The sequence below is a fragment of the Lacerta agilis genome, chromosome 2 (genome assembly GCF_009819535.1).
Source record: "Lacerta agilis isolate rLacAgi1 chromosome 2, rLacAgi1.pri, whole genome shotgun sequence".
Lineage (NCBI taxonomy): Eukaryota > Metazoa > Chordata > Lepidosauria > Squamata > Lacertidae > Lacerta > Lacerta agilis.
In genome coordinates this window covers 66,182,226-66,203,027 of record NC_046313.1, presented here as the reverse complement: position 1 = coordinate 66,203,027, position 20,802 = coordinate 66,182,226, and the positions used below count along the sequence as shown (strand labels likewise).

The following is a 20,802-nucleotide window of genomic DNA, read 5'->3' as shown; positions in this document are numbered from 1 at the left end:
TGCCTACCACCACTACGCTCTCCCAATAGGTGCTCCAGGGCCCCTTTGACGCACGTGGTCACGTTGGCCAATTAAAATGCTGTTCGAGCCGTAGCTAGGGCTCCACTTCCTCCGTGCTTCGGTGGTTGGTTGACGAAGAAGATGGCGTTTGGGATTGGCTGGCGGTTCGGGCGGCAGGTTTAAGTTCCCAGGCTGCTGTCCGCTTTCGAATCTGTCCCTTCAGCCTGGCGAGGGAAGGGCTGGGCGAGCGGCGCGGCTGCGTCCATGGGCAGCAGGTGGGTTTGGGGGAACGGGAGCGGTGCGGTGGGATGAGCTCTGCTCGGAGTGGCAGTCCTCGAGGGGACGGAGAGATTCCCTTGGTGGGGAGCAGTCGAGGCTCTATCTGCCTGGAGCTGCAGGTTCTGGCTGCCCTTGTATGTTTGCAGTATGGGGTCAAGGGACTCTGGAGGAGAGCATTTAGGAGTGATGAGATAATGGGGCCCTTTATATGTCCAGCTGTCCTTTGTCAACAGCAAATTGTCGCTGTTTTTTGTGTTGAATATATGCTATGATGGTAATTTATGGACTTAAAAGGTATCTAAAGCCATTTGCACATAACAAAATAGGATTTTTTATCAAAGCAATTGTTGAACTGAAATACAATTAAGTATATTAATAGTGATTAATAACAAGAGTTTGGCCAAACTGCAGGAGGCAGTGGAGGATAGGCGTGCCTGGCGTGCTCTGGTCCATGGGGTCACGAAGAGTCGGACACGACTGAATGACTGAACAACAAGAAACTTAAAATGATTTTTTTATTCATAACAAACTTAATAAGGCAAACACATTGGCATTTGGCAATAACAAAAGTTCCTTTAGAAACAGTTTACAAAGACTCATAGTCTCTAGAAACTTGCTATAACATGAAATAATAGCAAACCAGTGATATTTGAGGGAGCAGGGAACAGGCGGGGCCCATTGCTTACATCATAGGAGCCTACACAACACAAAACACTGTTGCTGTATTTAGGTTTTGTTTTATTTATATTATTTTTTGGAAATGTACATCCAGGCTTTTTTCTTTATTTTTTTTTGGGGGGGGGCAAGAGAGTGGGGCCCTAAGCTGTAGCTTGTCTAGTTTATATGTAAATTTGGCACTGGAGGAGAGTCTTCAACGACCTGAATAAACGCAGCTTTGTAAGGGATTAAACTTCCATGGACTGACGGGTGCAGGAAACTAGCAGATATTCCTACACGTGTGGGGCCGGGGAAGGGTGAGGTCGCTGGGAGACAAACTGCAACAGGAACACACGGCAGTAACTGCGTTATCAAAGCTGTGTTGGTGATAATTTACCAACAGCAGGATGCTTTCCTCTGCAAACCCATAAGCTTGATTCAAGCCATGTATGACATTATTGGCTTTAATCATAAATGGCCAGAATTTGACTTTTGCTTAGCCTTGGAAATGGAAGATGCGTATTTTGATGGGTTTATAATCTTTTAAATTTATAACCCCTCAATTTACGTGAGGGTTCCATTCCAGGGTTCGCTCCTAAAGCCAAAATTGTGTATTGTCAAAACATAGAGTGCAATGGCAAGTGGGATTGCCAAAGGCTTTTCCTGGATGCCCACCCCCATTCTACCCCCTCCTTATTTACTTTAATTGCCAAATGCATAAAGCTGAATGCACACAAGTTAAATGTGCATAAATTGCGGGCTTACTATGTATTTTTTTATTTTTTATTTTAATCTTATCACTCTCAGTTTTGAGTGGTTCTTTTGAACCTCACTGCTGTCAAGTTGTAGTTTTGTTATGTATGTTGTTTTAACAATTTCAATGATAACTGTATTTATATTGCAGTTTTTGTGTTTATGCTGTAAGATAGTCTGGTTATAATAAAAAGCAGTATATAAATAGTAATTGCTGTTCTCCACAGGCAGCTGCTCAGTGGATTCTGTGTCAAACCATGTCTGAGAACTTTTCCCCCACAGAGGCTGATGCTTCTCATTTGTGTCTTGGGTTCCTATCCAGATGCAGGATGATTATGTTCCAGGATGCTGAGTTCTCACTATCCTTTACTTCAGAGGCACCTCTTACCCCAATCTCTAGCCTAACTCCGGGTTTCAGGATCTTTAGCACATTAACCGGGTAAGTTTCTCTTTTCAGAATAGTGAAGTGAGGTGGAAAACATTGCATTTTCCCAGTTTCCTTAATTTAGCAGCATAATGAGTAGATACAATATGTTTCAAGTTAGGTAGTTTCAAATGTTTAATTAATTTTTCAGTTGACTATCTCTGTGAAGTATGCATGCACATATAACTTACAAACTATTGCTATCTGAACACAATGCAGTCACAGGAAATCATTCTTTAGGTGAGTTGTTTGCACAATGAGTCAACAATTTCCAATAATTCCTATGGGAAAATGTGTTCCCGACCACAGAATTTTGACCCCTCAATGACAAAAAAACTCTGAAACCTTGCAAAAGGCAAACAAGGAAGGAAAAATGCTTTGTTTGTCCAATCTCTCCTCCCGCTATGGTCTCTGGCAAAATGGCCAATGGGGACCAGCAAAACACAAGGCTTGTTTAAGGCTACTCATTTGTTTACAGTACTACACACTGGTCTGACTGTTTGGAAATCGGAATCTGCAGTATGTATAGTAAGGTGTGAGTATTAACATGAACATAAGTGAATTTTTGTATAGTGGGACCTGCATTTATTATTGTAAGACGGGGGTTTGAAAAGGAGAGGCCTAAATCAGTTGAACTGCTGGAAATTTAATGGCCTTGGCAAGTACGTCATTTGTTAGGGAAATAACAGGTAAATAGGCTACAGCCCAAACTATGTGAAAGATACTCGGAGTCGAGTGTGAATTTCATGCTCTTTATTCAGCTCATAGTAGTGAGGACTGTAGTTCCCCCAAAACGTTTGCTTTATATACACTATTTACACAATGGGCCCCACGTGATTGGCTAATTCCGGGATACTCCTGTATGCCAATCAGAGTGCAGATTCACTTCCACCTGGAGCTGGATTGGGTGGCTCCTGCGGACCAATCAGACTGCTGCAATCTCAATCCTATTGTTCTGGGACCAATCAGACTGCTGCAATCTCAATCCTATTGTTCTGGGACCAGTCAGACTGCTGCAATCTCAATCCTATTGTTCTGGGACCAGTCAGACTGCTGCAATCTCAATCCTATTGTTCTAGGACCAATCAGCCTGCTGCAGTTTGGATCCTATTCAACTCAGTACATAACACTATGATTATTTGAAAGCTGTGGTAAAGGCTCCTGAACATAAAAATAAATGTAAATTTTCATCTCTAGTACTTTGGGTGACTGTCTTTTTCATGGATACTGGTGAAATAATTATTGAGAACTGCCAGCATAACCATATTGCATTTGACCTAGTTTGTATTTAGTGATGAGCAGCATACATTGTGGTTTATTTTCTTCCATAATTAAATTTGGTTTGTGCTAATTAGTCACAATTTTTCTTTCATTATCTATAAAATATTATTTGCATTGAAACATGCTATTTTGCTCTGTGCATTAAAAGTACAAATGGTGGCAATGACACACACCGACAATGTGGAGAAAATTCATCAAATGCACTTGTTCTGTTAGTGCAACAGAACCCCCCTCCTTTGTGTGTGCCCCACACCATCCCCAAATTTGCTTTGGAGGATTGGGTGGGAGACCTGGACCAGATATAGGGGGCATATGAGGAAAGGAAGAGGGGAAGGTCCACTGAGTCCTTGTGTTGACAGAATGAGTGCATTGAATACCACCCAAAACATTCATAGCAAAGCAATAGTATATAAAATCACAGGTGATAGCCACTTTTTTAAAAAATAGCATTTACAATTAATCAAAACACAGCAGCTAATTCTAAAGATCATAATAAAAAGCAGATCATAATAAAAAAACTTAAGTTCTCTCTGAATGGTGTCCCTGTGGCAGTGATGTAGTGCTGGAGCCAGACTGCAGCTGCAAACTTAACCCAGTTACCTGGAATAAAGCCTCAATGAATTCAATAGGACTTACTTTTGAGTAGACATGGTTAGGTTCCTGATGGAAGTTGGCAAATGGGGTTTAAGGTAGTCAGTGAGTTAAATGCATCTCACTTCATCTAAATCCTAATCTGATTTCAATCCTTAGTAATTATTTCTCTGGTGCATCATTCTAAGATGGTTGTCATCCCCTGATCATGTATAGTAGAAGCTGATGAAATGGCAGCTGAAAGCAGTTTGTCTACTAATTGTGATTACTGTCTTAGGAGAGAAGCACACAGACCAGAAAACACTCACAAACTATATTTCAATCAGAAATTCAGTCTTTTATGTCCTGTATTAATTTGTATAAGATGTGTGTGACAAGCATTCCTGTGACTTTGTTCATGCAGGGATACACCAAGACGCTGCCTAGATCTGTCCAATCTCAGCAATGGTGAAGAGGAAATTGCCTTCAACTTCAGCCAGTCCCCAGGTACATTGGAAACTGGTACTGTAATAGTTGTTGCCAGCAGCACAATTCTCTGCATGCTGCTGCTTGTCTTTATTCCTGTAGCTCTGTTCAAACGGCTAATGTGTTAGGGCATTTATATTGGCTGCCCAATGACAACATTATCTGAATGGCTCACTAAAATAAAATAACCATAAGAAATGCAGCATAAAATTGTCAGTAAACCAAGCCCCCTCAGAGAATTTGATTACATGTTAACATGCCAGGCAACTTGTGGAAACAAGTGCCCTGGACTCTCCCACTGCCATTCTATTAGAACCTTGGGAAAGCTCTCTTCCCAAGCCGCACCCCTCATTGTGTGCTTTCAGTAGGCTTTTGTGATTTGTTTTCTGGTTAGTCTGGGGCAGGGGTCCCAAACTGGCCTGTTGTCCACCATTGGTTCACAAGCTTCATTCAGGCGGTCTGTGGCATGATTGCAATAAATATTAATATTGGGTTTTTAGTTGTATTTTCATTGCTTCTTTTATTTCCTATATTGTATTTTATTGAATTACAGTTTAAATTATATGGAATGCAGATTGTAATACAATAAAATACAATATCTATATATATTAAAATGTTCCCATTGCATGCGCGGGTGTTACCAACTTGCTCTGTAACCGCTGAACCAAACAGTATCAAATTAGGACACAGCATTCCATGACCATCAGGGAATAACATGGGATAATTAAATTTCAAAAAAATCACACCTGACATACCTAAAATAAAGAATAAATGCAAAAAAAATTGGCGCGCCTATTAGATGTCACCAGCAACAGCACTGACATCACAACCAGCAACCAATAGAAAGGCGCCACCCAACTCCCAAGGCAACAACTTACAGCCGCCACCTCAAACGGCTCTCCGCCATTTGCGGCCTAACTTTCAGCCACTGCCTCAAGGTGCCTGACAACGCATAACAAGCAGGCAGCTGTTTGCAGAGAGGCGGGGGGGGGGGCAATAGAGCTGCTACTACACGACCAAACCTCAAGAGACAGGAGAGAAGCTGGGCTTTGAGGCCAGGCGGCGTTGCGAGGTCAGGTTGCTATGGTAATGTGGGGCAAAAATGGAGGCCACCAACCCCCGAAGAAGCCGTCTGCGTGTGCGCCTTCCCAGGCCACAGCAATCGACAGCCGCTTTCCAGAACGCGAGCTCCATTTGCAATTATACAGCAGTAAGCAACAGAGTTTAGGGGTGACCAGTGAAACTGCAGGGGAGGGGAAGGTAGCAGGCAGAAACGGGGGGGGGGGGAACAGAGGCAGGCGGGCGGAAATTCAGCGGGAGAAGCTGTGTGGAGGGAGGAAGAAACGGGAAAGACGGAGAGGAGGCAGGCGGAAATTCAACGGGAGAAGCTGTGGGCATGGACAGTTTACATTTACTGTATAGTCTGGCATATAAGACTACTTTTTAATCCAGGAAAATCTTCTCAAAAGTCAGGGGTCATCTTATTCGCCAGGTGGAGAATGTGCAGTAGAGTATATCTCAAACTCTATATTTTAACTGGAAAAGTTGGGGGTCTTATACGCCGGAAAATACGGTGTATAGAGAGATCTTCCTTTTCCATTTCACAAAAAAAGCCACCGCAACGCGTGGCTGGGCCAGCTAGTACTAAATAAAATAAGCAATTAAAAATGCAATTAAAAGTCAGCATATAGCGCAGCTGTTACAATTGCTACAAAAGGAAGAAAAATCAGTTAAGTGGTCTGGTAAGACCATAGGTAATTTTCAAGTGGTCCATTGGGGGGGGGGGGAGTTTGGGAACCAGTGGTTAAGCCATTTTTACAGGTAGGAACTTCTTCTGGCTTTTATCTTGTCACTTACACTTCAAGCCTGGATCTTTTCTGGTCTTTTGCTGATTTCTTTCTTCTTTTACAGGTCAGAAGGGTTCAATGGAACTCCAGAATAAGCTGTAAGTTATGCCATCACATTCTTATAGCATGCTAGCTGACCCGGCCACGCATTGCGGTGGCTTTTTTATGGAATGACGTAACTTCCATGCCTGATGTACACAGGTAGAGCATACATGCCTGTTTCACCATCTGGGTCTACCAGGCAAATTGAGTTGCCAAAGCTCTTGATATTTGCAGTCCCAAACATTCATATCAATAGTTTGACCCAAACTGTAGTGAAATACAAGCCAGACCTTTTCAGCCTTAGATGGATTTATTCACAATATAGATGAAGTACTGCAGCTAGATTCATTTACATGAATAGAATGTGGGGTTTTAGCAGTACAGGGAAAGGGTGCCTTACCCTCTGAATGTCTGTCTGTCTCTGTTGGAAAATTCTAACCCAAATGCAGGTGGAGAGTGGTTGGTCCATTGCTTAATTTTCATGCACCCACATCAGTAAGCCCCTGTCCCTGAGCTAAGGGTGCTGAATCTATAAGATGCTGGTCCAATTGATGATATTTTGCTCATCAGGATTCATAAGCAAAATGGCTGTGCAAAGGACTGGCACTGCTTTTTCTTTGTACACCAGCATACTAAAGATTTGGACTTTGCTAGGTTAGTTTATTGTGAGACTAAAGAGAACATTGGGGTTTGGTTTTGTGTGTCATCTAGAAGTTGACTCCCAGATGTTGGAAATATGAAAAGTGACTGGGTAGCATGAACTTAACACCATGTTTATAAAATATGGAACTGTCCTGTGAATGAACCAGGAGGTGGACTCTAAAGTGATTTCCAGGAAGGCCATGAGACCTTGTCTCAATTCTTCAGACTGAAAAAATGGCTGGAATCTCCTCCTGCTGGACAAGTGTTACCATCCCAGTGGACTTCTAGGAAGTGTTTGCAAGGCAGATTGGGATTGACAGATTGATCGCTCTTTTTCAATCAGAAGGCTTTCTGACTAGTTGTCTCTTTCACCCAGCAGACATTCAGGGAGCCAGTGTTCACAATTGTTCCAGGTGAGTATTTCCTGTCTGGTGAGGTGGAATTCATTCACCTCTTTGTAATATTCTGCTGCCAGGGAACTATGAGATAATGAGTCAGAGGACTTGGGGTCCCAGTTCTAAGATTCACAACCAATACAGGTATTAATTTACAGAAAATGTGTTTCTCTGCTTGGCCTTTCAGTCCCAGGTACTGTGCAGCACACCAGACACTCCAAGCTGCTTCCGACGCATTAGCAGGGTGATCAGCAGTCCTTCCATGAACAAAGAGAATGTGAGTATTTATTTTTATTTTTTTGCAGCAAGCTGGGGTTTCCAGCCATATTAGTAAGGTGCAGAGTGGGATATCAGGCAGGCAGAAGTCTTTGCTTACCAGAAGGGAACAGAATCTAGGGCCTTCCTTTTCACTTCATGGTTATAACACTTAGCTTAACTTTCCGGAAACTTGCCTAGGTTCTTGATTCCAGGGGTAGTTCTCAACTCTAAAAGCCATCTCCTTTCCTTATCTCCTTCCAGGAGGGTAGCCCTTTTAAGCACCCAGGGTGGAGCATGCCCAAATCCCTGCTGTTCTGGAAAAAACCACCAGATGCACAGCTGACCTATGCTACTATGCTGGTAAGTTAATACTGGTTACTTGCTGTTCAAATATAGGTTTGGGCCTTTTCAGCTATGTGTGGGTATAGATCTGAAGTAGTAGTCAGATCTACCATTTCTCAGTATGGGCAACACCATAATTTGATTTATAATGTTTTTGGTTTCACCTACGCTGATACATGGGAATCCATGCGTTGCGGTTTTACATATTTTTCCTCTTCTACAAAAATCACCGTTCCTTGGGAGCATTAGTCTAACAGAGTAATCCATTTAAATGTCCAATTCAAGCCAGTCTTTCAAGCTTCATGATGCAGGGAACTTCTCCATTGGACATGAATGGGGGATGAAGCATTTGGTTAGGGAGCTCAGAGTAAATCTTCCAGCAGTAAGGCATGTAATGTTGGTGGATGCTAGCCTCCATATGCTGGTCATTTTTAGGTGCCAGCTTTCATTGTGGTGTGCATCGTTTGTCCCTTCTTACAAGGGAGGTGTGGCTCACCAAGGGAATCAATTAATGTGCAGTTATATATATGGTTACATTTTGAATTGCCAAAACTAACAAATAGCATATGCACTTACAGGAATATTCAAGTATCGAGACAAAAAAGGCGTACCAACAGAACAAGTGGATTTCATCTCAACAGTTAAAGACAATCAAATATTTACTAGTACAGAAAACTAATATAAAAGCCAAATTACCCAACCACAGATATATAAAAGTTCCGGGGGAAAGATATATAGATAGATAGATACACACACACACATATATCAGATGTAATGGGCATTTTCATGCCAGAGAATCAATAGGTGCCAGCTGTGAGCTTTTTCTCTTGACAGGAAGCAGGTGATCTAGAGGAGTATGAGATGAAAGATCTTGGCAGCCCAATTACTGCAGTGACGCCACCAGGAATGCCAGAGTCCTTGGATGGCTTTCCAGAACTCTGCCCTGAACAGGAAGAGACTGAGGTGAGACAAATGTGATATGTTCACTCCATTATTGGCATTTGTGAAAAGCAAGAAATCTTAGAAAATGGAAAAAGCAGATCTTCCCAGCTATGGATCTCAGGGGTGCCAGAGCACAGTGGTGTTGGATCTGTTCCTATTACAAAGCTCCCAGTGTAGATGGAGAGAGAGCTTAGAGCCTTTTGATAAGTGTGGTTTGGTAATGGCTGAATCGTGGACTTGCCAACTATTGCATTGAAACATTACGCAGCATTAGAAGACTTGTAGGTATTTTGCTCAAAAGTATATGTTTGTGTCCCAACACCTGTAATAGTAAAGCGTTCATAATGGGCCACTGAATTTTCTTCACACTGTTGCCATAACTGTGCTGAGCAGCTTCTGTATTTCACCTGCCACCCTAAATATGATCTAGTCTTGATTTCAGGATCGTGACTTCTGAAAACCTAGATACAATTCAGCTGATTTCCATCCATTGTCATTTTCGCAAGATTCATCCAACCACCTACAGTAAATGGTTGAGAGTAGGGAAATGATGAAATGCGAAAGTTCCTTGTGAGATCTCAACAGGGATATTTGATCCAAGTGCAGTAGTTTTTATATGGAGGAAGGCGCAAAACATCACAGTGGTTTCATACATTACGCTTAATGGGAATTCTAGGCAAGGTTGTCAAAAATAGGTTCTGATTACTTTTCCCATTTTTGTTCTGTCATACCAAAATTACACTCCTTGTCCACCCCTAAAACTCAAGGTTCCCTTATTCCATCTACTATTAATGGTCATCTGTCCCCAAAGCTGAACCACCATATGCAATTACCGGTATTCCTCCCCGTGGCAAGCTTGTGTGCAAAGCTTTTGGGCATCTGTAGTACTAATAAGCTGGTGGGGACAACAACTGTTTTTTTCTGTACAGAAACACTATGTCAGTTCAATAAAGGGGAGGGTCATGTTGTTTCTTCTTATGGGTGGAGGAAACAGTTTTAAGTTTTCCTGTCTTCATACTGTGAAATACTGCTTTGGTTCTGCATCCTTCCTTTGTTTCTCTTAGAAGGCACTTTCTGGGCATCTCTCCAGCATGGCTGTTTTGCTCTCTGGACCACTTCTTACCCAGGACATCAGTGTCAGTGAGGCAAGTAATATATAGCAAACCCAGCCTTCCTTGGCTGACCATGGCAAGTAAGATTCAGACTAGAGGGAACCCTGAATTTGTAATTAGAAACTGCATCAGGGTTTATTAAACAATTTCTTAACATTTAATCTTAGGCTGAATGGGTAATTCAGGATACAGCACACAGGGAGCAAAGGTTTAGCCCTCCCCTCCAAGCTGTGATGTTCCTTCAGATGAAAGTAGGGATGGGAAACCTCTAGCTTGTATGCTTAATTAGGCATGCCAGACCAAATTAGCCAAGTCACACCTACCTGCCAACCACCTGAGGTCATAATTGTCACGCGTGTGGAGGAAAGACTTAAACGCGTTGCAGAGTAGAACAGAGGCAATTGAACAAATAGAACAGAGGCAATTGTACTTCATCCAGCAGAGCTTTAATGCTACTGAAGGAAAATGAGCATAATGGTCACAAATCCAATACATTCAGGATTGGCACAGTGCATCAGAAATCCAGTTGCAGCAGACTTAACTTAAACTCAATTAACTTATAATAAGACTAAACTTAACACTATATACAGAACAGAACACCACACCATAGCTGTCAACTTTTCCCTTTTCTTGCGAGGAATCCTATTCGGAGTAAGGGAATTTCCATTAAAAAAAGGAAAAAGTTGACAGCTATGCACCACACCAGAACAAAGAGATAGAAAGAGAAAGTAAGTGAAACCCAGGCTTCTTCTGGCCTGACTATAATAGTCAGCATGACATTGACAGAAAGGTAACAGAACCAGTTTAAACCAGCTGTACTCGGCTTCTCAGAAGGAATAACCCAAACAAGAACTTTTCACACAGAGAAGAAACCTTCCAGAACCCTCTTGAACTAAGCAGAACAGGAAAGATATCTACACATCAGATTAATACTTTCTGTACTAAGAAAGGTAAAAAGATAGGTGCTTTGAAGTTGCCCCAAACAGCTGACCTTTGTTCTTTAGAATGTTGTATCATGTGACATCAGGTGGATTCCTACTTGTCAAATTTGGGTCCAGCAGTGGGAGTAGGGGAAATAAGAATCTGCTCTTTCAGCTCCCCATCCCTGATCTATCTAGTAATTGCCAAAAACTAAAATCCTGATGATGAGGCTGGTGCTGCTCACCACCAGCCTTTTCTGTAGGAGCCCTGAAACTTTGTCGATGAAGCAAGGGAGTTCCCCACTGCTCCCCAACTTTCATCACTGTCTATGTGCCACTCTGAGCAGGTCTCTATGAACAAGACTCGACTCTTCCGATCCCCATCACTGCCAGAGAAACTGAACAGGCCCATACTGAAGAAGGCAGCAAAGAGCCAAGATGAAGACGAAGCACCCATCAAGGTGAAACAGAAGCACAGCCCAACCCAAGAGGAGCCAGATGGGGTAAGATCTTGCTTGGTTCATGTATGAGTTCCTGGGTCTAAGTGGTGACAGCAGAATGGCAGTCCCATGTGCTGTATCAACAGGTAGCTATTGGGGCATAGCTGCTGTCATGAGAGCACACCTGATAATGCAGATAATAAGCCCATCTAGTCCAGCATTCTCCTCTTGCAGAGGTCCACCAGATGTCAGGGAGGCGGGGTGTCACACGCAGGACCTGAGTGTTGCAACACTTTCCCCACTTGCTTTCCCCAGCAACCAGTTATTTCTTAGCCCATAATGCCTTTGTTCCTTGAGGCAGCATATAGCCATCAGACTGCTGTTTAGTTGTGGATGTATGCAGCACAGTTTCTGATTCATAGTGCATTTGAAATGGATTTGTACTGAGCCATCCAAACATCATCCTGTTTTCTCAGTTGTTTTGCGATGCTTCCCCAACATACCTGTGTCATTGCATCCACACTTCAACTCTGCCCATTCCATTGTTCGTGTTCCAGCTACCCGCAATTCCCTTCTTTCTTCCCCGAGTGCAAATTAGTCATGCCGTGACGCCATGCCACTACACTTTCATTTCAACACCTTTTAAGTTTTTTATATTCAGGCTGTGATTGCTGTGCTAAACGTTTGCTCATTTCCATTAAAAAGAAAACACCCACAGGAATGCCAATTTTGGGCGTTAACAGGAGGGATAGGAGAGTGGCTACGTTACAAAGGAGCAGATGCATTTTGCCACATTGCCAGGGCACTTTTGTGCTATAGTACATTAACAACAGGAGTGAAAAGATTAACTGTAACATTTGTAGTACAAAAAGTTATGGGGTTTTAGCTGGAAACTTGAGGATGTGCACTGATTGCAGCCAAGGCAGTATCAGGAGAACTTTTGCGTGAGCAAATGGTATTGAAAGTTTGATTGCATACAATTTTCCTGATAGCATCATGAGCACAAACCATGATGCATGCACAGTAGAAAGGATGCCTAGATGGGGTCCTCGAAGCCATTGATAGCCATGAATTTCTCCAAAACCCTTTTAAAGTCATCCAAATTGGAGGCCATCACTGTATCTTGTGGTAGCATGTAATTTCTACTGTCACACTTGTGTGAACAGAGAGAAACAAGCAAGGTAGCTGGGCAGGGATTCACTTGCTTACATATTGCTGCTGACTGACTGCTTTGTTTATATAGGTAATGCATTTGAAGAAGGCAGCCTCCCTTTCTGACATGGAGATTGTCAGAGCGCTGGATCAAGACCACAGCTTCAGGCAGCTGATTGGAGATTTCTCCTGTGTAGGTTTCTTCAACCTTTGTGGGGCAGGCTTTTGTCTTTCACTCTCCAGTTACCGGTATGCTGAATTTCTTACCTTGATTGTTGACCGATGCTGGGAGATGCAAGCTTTCTACATATTTAACTGCCTGTTGATAGTTTATCCTCTTTTTTGGGCAAAGCAGGGCAAGCACAGAGTTACAAGTGGACTTGGGGTGGATATTGATATACCACACAAACACACACACAAGCCTGATTTTGTGACCTAGCTGTAAGACCACTTGCATGATTTGGGTGGGTTCCCAACTAATAATGCCTTTCTATAAGCAGATCCCTGCATGGGTCAAGCAGATCTTAACCAGATTGGTACATATGCATGAGAATTGTATTGGGGTAGTTCAACGGTGGGGAACGTTTCCGGCTCTGGTGGCCCCACCCTGTGCACCAACTTTGATAGATGGGGTGGGCGAATCTATCTGTAAGTCACATGGCATAACTGATGCCACGTGACTGACATATGGGTTGCCCTGCCCATGTGTCAAAATCCCTTTCAGTTCCTACAATCCCATCAAAACTTCAGCAGCTATCTTTAAAAGGGAGAAACTTCTTCATGTTAAACTGTTCTGTACTAATTAATGAGAATTGAATGTTATAGTACAATATGGCCTAGATGCCACTGTACTGTTCATTCCCGCAAGTCTTGTTTTACCAATTGTCATACAGAATCAGATAAGATTTTTTTCCACAATCCATAGACTCTAAGGCCGTGGTTCCCAATGTGGGGCACACGCCCCACAGGCGGGCAAGTTGAGAATGAGTTATTAACAGTTAATGGCCTTTTAGGTTTCCTCCACATCAATAGGAGTTCATCTTTTTGAATAGTAAGAATTATATGTCACGGGTGGGGGGGGAGGGAATCAGAATTTTAGAGATGCTTAGGTGGGGCATGGCCAGAATAAGGTTGGGAACCACTGCTCTAAGGCATTGCATTCAACATTTTTTATTCTTATTGCAGGGAAGCTTTATAATATGGGGGCTGTCTGCTGAAAGTTCTGAATGGGTTATCCCATTTGTCTCTTGCTGCATCATCTTGATTCATTTTACAAACAGGAGTGCAACATAACTCCTCAAAAAAGTGGCTGCATATTAACCAAAAAGCCTATTTGCACCCGCTCAGCGTTACCAGAATAGCTGTCCTTTGTTACATCTTTAACAAGTTGCTAGAACGTTACTTGCACCTAAGCTGAATATAACTCTGGTGCTTAAGAGTTAAACAGCAGTACTGTACATTTCTCCAATGTAAAAGTGGAACAAAATGCCATTAATCATACTATCAACTGGAAAGTGAAAAGAACAAAAATATTCTCTCTTCATTCACAATCTGCTGTGTTTTGCTCTTTACAAGGTTGTATAGGGCTACACTCCAGGCATCTTCCCAATGTTATCCCTTTGTGGCATCACCTGTGTCAATCTGCCCCTGACAATTCCAATAAAATATGTACTTTCCCCCAATTTGTGTAATTCTGCCAACAGGGTATGAGTTTTCAGACTATAAAGGATTTTTCTTGTAGAACTCTCTTTTTTTTTTTTTTATAAGATTTTATTATTTTCTATTAAGACAAAGGGAAAACATAACATAAACAACAACATTCACAATATAAAAATACAAAATACAATACATAAACACAACACAAAAACATAATCAAACAATCACAATAAAAAGAAACATATACCAACCTTTAAACTAACATTTATCCTCTTACTTTTCTTGTTACTATCTTCTCTATTTTGAGGGACTTCCCCCATTCCCTCCACTGTCTTCAAAATCATATATATCTTCAAGGTAGCTTTGTATCTTGTTCTATTCACATTAACTCAATTTCTAATACACTTTACTTTGCTTAATCATATCTTAACTTTAACACCAAATCTTAACACAATTCCTAACAATTGAATTTTTCACACAAAAATATCTTACCAACAATTTTATCTAACATATATCTACTAAAGCCGCTATTCTATTTAATTCTGCTCAGATGTTCAATTTTACTGTTTTGACTAAATAATCCTTAAATTTCTTCCAATCCCTTGACACCTTCTCCTCCCTCTGGTCCCGGATTCTGGCGGTCAGCTCTGCGAGTTCCATATATTCCATCATCTTCATCTGCCATTCTTCCACCGTTGGTATCTCTTCGCCTTTCCATGTTCTTGCCAATAAGATTCTAGCTGCTGTTGTGGCATACATAAAAAACACTCTATCCTGACTGGGTATCTCTTCATTGGTTATGCTCAGGAGAAATGCCTCTGGTTTCTTACAAAAGGTAACCTTCATTACCTTCTTGAGTTCGTTATAAATCTTATCCCAGAAAGCATTTACCACTGGGCACAACCACCACATATGAAAAAGGGTACCTTTCGCATGTTTACATTTCCAACATACATCTGACATTTTGGTATTCATCCTGGCTATCTTAACTGGTGTCAAATACCATCTATAAACCATTTTCATTATGTTTTCTCTTAAACTATGACAAGCAGTAAATTTAATACCTTTTTGCCACAATCCCTCCCAGTCATCCATCATAATATTGTGTCCTATATCTTTCGCCCAATTTATCATTGACGATTTAACCAATTCATCTTTCGTATGCCACTCTAGCAAAGGATTATACATTTTGGAAAGGTTTTTAAAGTTCGATTCTATCAGTTCTGTTTCCAGTTTTGATTTTTCTACTTGAAAACCAACTTTTTTGTCCATTTTGAATGTTTCATATACCTGATGATAATGCAGCCAGTCGGGGACCTGACTTTTCACTTGATCGTAGCTTTTTAGCTTAAAAGAGTCCCCTTCCTGCTGCAATATGTCCATATATCTTAACCAATTTGCAGACATGTTCGGTCTCTTGTAGGCCTTGGCCTCCACTGGAGAGATCCATCTAGGGGTCTTTCTCTCTAACAAGTCTTTATATCTAGACCAAGCCTGGTATAAGGATTTTCTAACTATATGAGACTTAAAAGTTCTGTGGATCTTAGCCTTGTCATACCAAAGGTATGCATGCCAACCGAACATATTATCATACCCTTCCAAGTCCAATACATCAACATTTTCTAGTTTAAACCAGTCCTTTAACCAGCAAAAGGCCGCTGCTTCGAAGTAAAGTCTTAAGTCCGGCAGGGCAAAGCCTCCTCTCTCTTTGGAGTCTGTTAAGATCTTAAACTTAATTCTTGGCTTTTTGCCCTGCCATATGAACTTTGATAAGTCCTTTTGCCATTTCTTAAAGCAATCCAATTTGTCCAAAATTGGTATGGCTTGGAATAAAAACAGCATCCTTGGTAAGACATTCATTTTTATCACGGCAATTCTTCCCATTAACGACAGTTTCAATCTTGTCCATATTTCCATGTCTTTCTTTATTTCCATCCACAGTTTTTCGTAGTTGTCCTTATACAGGTTCAAATTCTTGGTTGTGAGGTTGATACCTAGATATTTTACTGTTTTGACAAAATTGAGGCCAGTGCCTTCCTGTATTCTTTGAATTTGTTCTGCACTCATATTTTTTCCTAAAACTTTGGTTTTCTGCTTGTTTAACTTGAAACCAGCTACAAGTCCAAATTGTTCGATTATTCCCAAAGCTCTGGGGACACTGCTTTCCGGTTCTTGCAGGGATAACATCAAATCGTCTGCGAAGGCGCGTAGTTTGTATTCCTTCTCTCCCACACGAATTCCTTTTATCTGTTTGTCCTTTCGTATCATATTTAGGAGGACTTCCAGGACCGTAATGAAAAGTAAAGGGGAGATAGGGCACCCTTGTCTTGTTCCCTTTTCAACTTCAAACTCCTCCGATATCACACTGTTTACTATTACTTTAGCTCTTTGCTCTGTATAGATGGCATTAATGCCATTCAAAAATTTTTGACCAACTCCCATCCTTTCCAAATTCTTTTTCATAAATGTCCAAGAGACTTTATCAAATGCTTTCTCTGCATCAACAAACAATAGTGCCGCATCTGTATTTATGTTTCTCTCCAGTTTTTCTAAAATGTCCACAATAATTCTCGTGTTATTACTAATTTGTCTTCCTGGCAAGAAACCTGCTTGGTCTCTATGTATATAGTCTTTCAACACTCTTTTCAATCTTGTAGCCAATATATTTGCAAAAATTTTGTAATCCACATTCAAAAGGGATATTGGGCGATAGTTTTTCATTTGAGTCTTATCAGTATCTGGTTTTGGAATCAGTGTGATAAAGGCTTCCTTCCACGTCTCTGGTGCCCTATCTCCTTCTAGTATCTTGTTGCATACTTCTCTTAGTGGCTGCGATAGCCAGTCTTTCAATGTCTTATAATATTTTGCTGTTAAACCGTCCGGTCCTGGAGCCTTCCCCAATTGCATGTTATTTATCGCATCTTCTATCTCCTGTGTCGTTATTGGGTGGTTGAGAGTAACTAGTTTTTCCTCTGGGACCTTTTGCAATCCATTCTTTTCCAGAAATCGGTCAATTTCTGCTTCATCTATCTTCTCCTCCTTGTACAGTTGCTTGTAAAATCTTTGAAAACACCATCTGATTTCCTCAGGTTTCTCCACGTTTTTTCCGTTTACTACCAAGGTATTGATGACATTTGCCTTTTGTCTTTTCTTGTAGAACTCTCAACGCTGCCTTGTAATCTTGCGGAAAATGCAGCCCAGCAAATAAAGATCAATCAGGTGGTTACGTTGCTTTTCAGAGCATGAGGAGTGCTTTTGAACCAGGAATCAAATGATACATTCAGTGCATGCAGGCCAAATGTCTGCATGTTTTCTCAGAAGTAGGTCTGATTATGGAGTTCACTAGGGCTTGGTTCCAATCAAGTGCACTTAGGATCACAGCTTTGGTTTTAGAATTTATCTTGCTGGGGCTCGGGAGATCTGGGGGGCTCAGGAGCTATTGCAAAGCCTGAAGTGGAATGTGGTTGCATTGTCTCTAGGTGTATTCACTGCCAACAGTAGCAGGAAGGCATCAGGACCTGAAATACATCACTTCAGAGACCGTGAGCAATCACCTCTTCTGTTATCTGTGTGTGTCTGTGTCTTTGGCCCTTTGGTTTCCTCCACATCAGCTGAATTTTGGCTCCTTGACCCTCATTTGGTTCTATAAAAATCCCTGAAAGTACTTGGGGGGGATATAGCTGTCCTTCCCACCCCAATACAGATTTGTGTTTTGTGCACTAACTGAAGGACCCCAGCTAGACCTCAGTCTACCTTTTGTGTTACCTGCTAGAGCTATCCTCCACGTTAGGAGATAATAGGTAACCATGTAATGACAGGAAAGAAATAGTAGAGCTTGTAGTTTTGTTTACTTCATTTTTAGCCCATCTTCCCTCCCAGGAGTTCAAGGTGGTGGTAGAGATGATTCTTCCCCCATTTCTAGCTGCATTTTATCCTGACAACCGCCCTGCGATGTAGGTAAGGCTTGAGAGATAGTGACAAGATGAACTTGGGTCTTTCTTGTTCTGCTGTTCTTCTAGATGGCTGCTCTGCTCCAAGGCCAATTCCAAAGCCTAATAGAGAAGTTCTACATTATTGACTGTCGCTACCCCTATGAATATGATGGAGGACATATCAAGGTGAGAGACTCATGTGCTTAATCAAGGGTGGTGATTGGTTTCCATGGGCTGCATGATGGGATGGCCTTAGCTCAGTGGCAAGGCATATGCAAAACGTCATGGTTAAATCCCCAACACCTCCAGGTGGGGCTTCTGCACATCAACGCTAGACAACTACGACCAGCTGATGTTGATGCCTTATACTTCATCCCTACATGGTATTTCTGAGAATTTCTTTTCTGTTTCTAACTACAGGGGGCTCTGAATATCCCCAGGGAAGATGATCTATTTGAATCCTTCCTGAGGAAGCCTCTACTCTCGCCAACGCCTCAGAAGCGCCTCATCCTTGTTTTCCACTGTGAATATTCCTCAGAGAGGGGCCCAAAGATGTGAGTGTGGGTCTCAGTGAGGCAACTCTTGGGAGCAGGATAAACAGGTGGGGTTTTGGAGGTCCTTTGCTTGATAGAGTGGCTTTTGCCTTGTCTTTCTGCTTACTCTTCCTTCCTTGCTGTTACTTGAAGGTGTCGCTATCTGAGGGAAGAAGACAGAGCCATGAATGAGTATCCTGCGCTGCACTATCCCGAACTGTATGTCCTTCAGGGTGGCTATAAGGACTTCTTCGTAGAATACAAGGTAACAGCCAAGACTTTGACTTCATAATCCTACCACGCAGGAACATCTCATTCCAAGATTTGGGTTCTCCTAGTAAATGGGGGAAATGATGTCTTGTCGACCTTCTTGTGCATGTTTTGAGGGACAAGAAAACAATAACTAAAAACAAATCCTGAAACGATTATTATACAATGTGTCTATAACGCAGCAGATCGAATTCTAACAGCTGAGATAGCAAGAAGCAACCAAGGATCAATTATTGTTCATTTAAAAATCTCAGGCAAATGAAATACTTGTAACCAGGCACCTAAAATTAGGTGACATATGCAGCAGACTAACAACCCTGGTGAGGGTATTGCGCAGTTGTGGTGCCACCTCAGTGAAGGTCCTGTCTCCACTCTTCTACCTCTGGAAGGGGAACACCAGGGGAAGATCACCTTAATAAGCTTAACAAGTAGGGGCACAGTCAGTCCTTTGGACTCCTTGATCCAAACATAGATCTCTGTAGGTATAAACCAGCACTTTGAATTACAACTGAAAGCACATGGTAAGCCAGTGAAAATGTGTTTAAAACTGGTGAGTTGCCTAGAATCCCATCGACAATGTAGCTGCAGTATTTTGGACCAGTTGAAGTTCATTGTTTGTTTGTTCAATTTGTATACTGCTCTTCATCTGAAGATCCCAGGGTGGTTCACAACAGGAAAATACAAAATGAGAATACAAAATAGTCTTCAAGGACAGCCCCATGGTACAGTGCATTTGTCGTAGCCTTGTTTGGAACTCAAAAATTATAGCTCCCATGTTTGTGTTGTGGGCAGACTGTCAGGGCTTTCTCTTACTAGATGCTGGTCAGCAGGTTGGTTAAAAAAAAAATCTCCCTATTATGATTATGCCTGGCCTCATCATTGAGGATATAGGTGGGTAAACTGTTGAGTGCTGTGTAGGAATCCCAGGATTCTGTGCTTTACGAAGCTTAGGGAAATCTATATTGCACACATATAGGAGTACACCAAATCTGCAGGAATGTTACTATAACCTGGTCGACTCAACCTGAGCTCCTTGGAGGAGGCATGGGACATAGAAGTAATATGTATCTTGTGTAGAACTTGAAATCCTTTGGTGTGACATAAGAAATTAGATGGGGAAAGGATGCATTGCTTCTAGGGAACAATGTTGAGCAGCTAATTGTATGTAGAAGCGGGAGAATATGGAAGGGAAAGGAAACCAAATAAGATTCAGAATCTGCTTGAGTCCCATCCAGACCCTTTCTTGGTTTCTCGTCCTTTAACTGAAATACTCCTTAAGACTTCAGTTTTCCTCCTCCTATGTGCCAAAGAGCTGGAATTGCGCTGTTTGGGGTTTCTTAAGTTGTAGCTTGATATGTTTGTGGTGAATTCACTGGGTCTTTGGCTTTAAAAGAAAAGCTCCAGACCTTGCATTCTGCTGCATCTCCCTTCCCCTCAGGAGCTGTGTGAGCCCCAGAGCTACTGCCCCATGCGCCACCAGGACTTCAAGGCAGAGATGCTCAAGTTCCGCACCAGAAGCAAGACATGGGCAGGAGAGCGGAGGTGGAGAGGTCTAGTTGCACGTCTCATGAAGCCGTGAGGACAAAGGCGGTCTTGGAGAAGGGATTCTGCTCTAAGAGGACTCTTCCCTGACAAAGGGAGAGCTTGAGATCTCTATAATTGACTGCGCCACACAGAGGCTCAGAAAGTGAGGAAGCCAGCACTTAAGAATGCATGTCAGTTGTTGCAATAAGGAGAGCTCAGAAATGTTAGGGAAGCGTCATTTGTATTTCCAAAAGTTTTCATTTGGGAAGGAGCTCAGTGGGAACTGGCACTTAAGTGTCTGGTTTTAATGGAAGAATAAACTGTACTGGAACATAATGTCTGTTA

At 42.0% G+C, this 20,802-nt stretch overlaps 1 protein-coding gene across 4 annotated transcripts; it reads left to right on the top strand.

Moving 5' to 3' along the window:
- The first annotated feature begins 96 nt into the window (after nt 1-96).
- Nucleotides 97-20,802, top strand: CDC25C (cell division cycle 25C). Of its 4 annotated transcripts, XM_033140517.1 has the most exons (16): nt 97-275; nt 2,012-2,128; nt 4,389-4,471; nt 6,362-6,395; nt 7,358-7,394; nt 7,564-7,653; nt 7,896-7,994; nt 8,811-8,939; nt 9,983-10,063; nt 11,298-11,453; nt 12,634-12,735; nt 17,678-17,740; nt 18,218-18,316; nt 18,551-18,684; nt 18,817-18,928; nt 20,372-20,802. In XM_033140517.1, the coding sequence occupies exons 1-16, from the start codon at nt 265-267 to the stop codon at nt 20,510-20,512; spliced, it is 1,488 nt and encodes a 495-aa protein (XP_032996408.1). In that variant the 5' UTR covers nt 97-264; the 3' UTR covers nt 20,513-20,802. The 4 variants fall into 4 exon arrangements, with proteins under 4 accessions (XP_032996408.1, XP_032996406.1, XP_032996407.1 ...); XM_033140515.1 differs by lacking the exon at nt 97-275 and having other exon boundaries at nt 1,915-2,128; nt 7,361-7,394; XM_033140516.1 differs by lacking the exon at nt 97-275 and having other exon boundaries at nt 1,915-2,128; nt 9,986-10,063.

What these genes read in the sequence shown, in the direction of transcription:
- CDC25C (XM_033140514.1), top strand. Translation starts at nt 1,947, where the DNA reads ATGTCTGAGAACTTTTCCCCCACAGAGGCTGATGCTTCTCATTTGTGT. An exon ending in CAACTTCAGCCAGTCCCCAG is followed by an intron (nt 4,472 to 6,361) that starts GTACATTGGAAA and finishes CTTCTTTTACAG; the next exon opens with GTCAGAAGGGTTCAATGGAA. An exon ending in AATACATCACTTCAGAGACC is followed by an intron (nt 17,741 to 18,217) that starts GTGAGCAATCAC and finishes CTGTTCTTCTAG; the next exon opens with ATGGCTGCTCTGCTCCAAGG.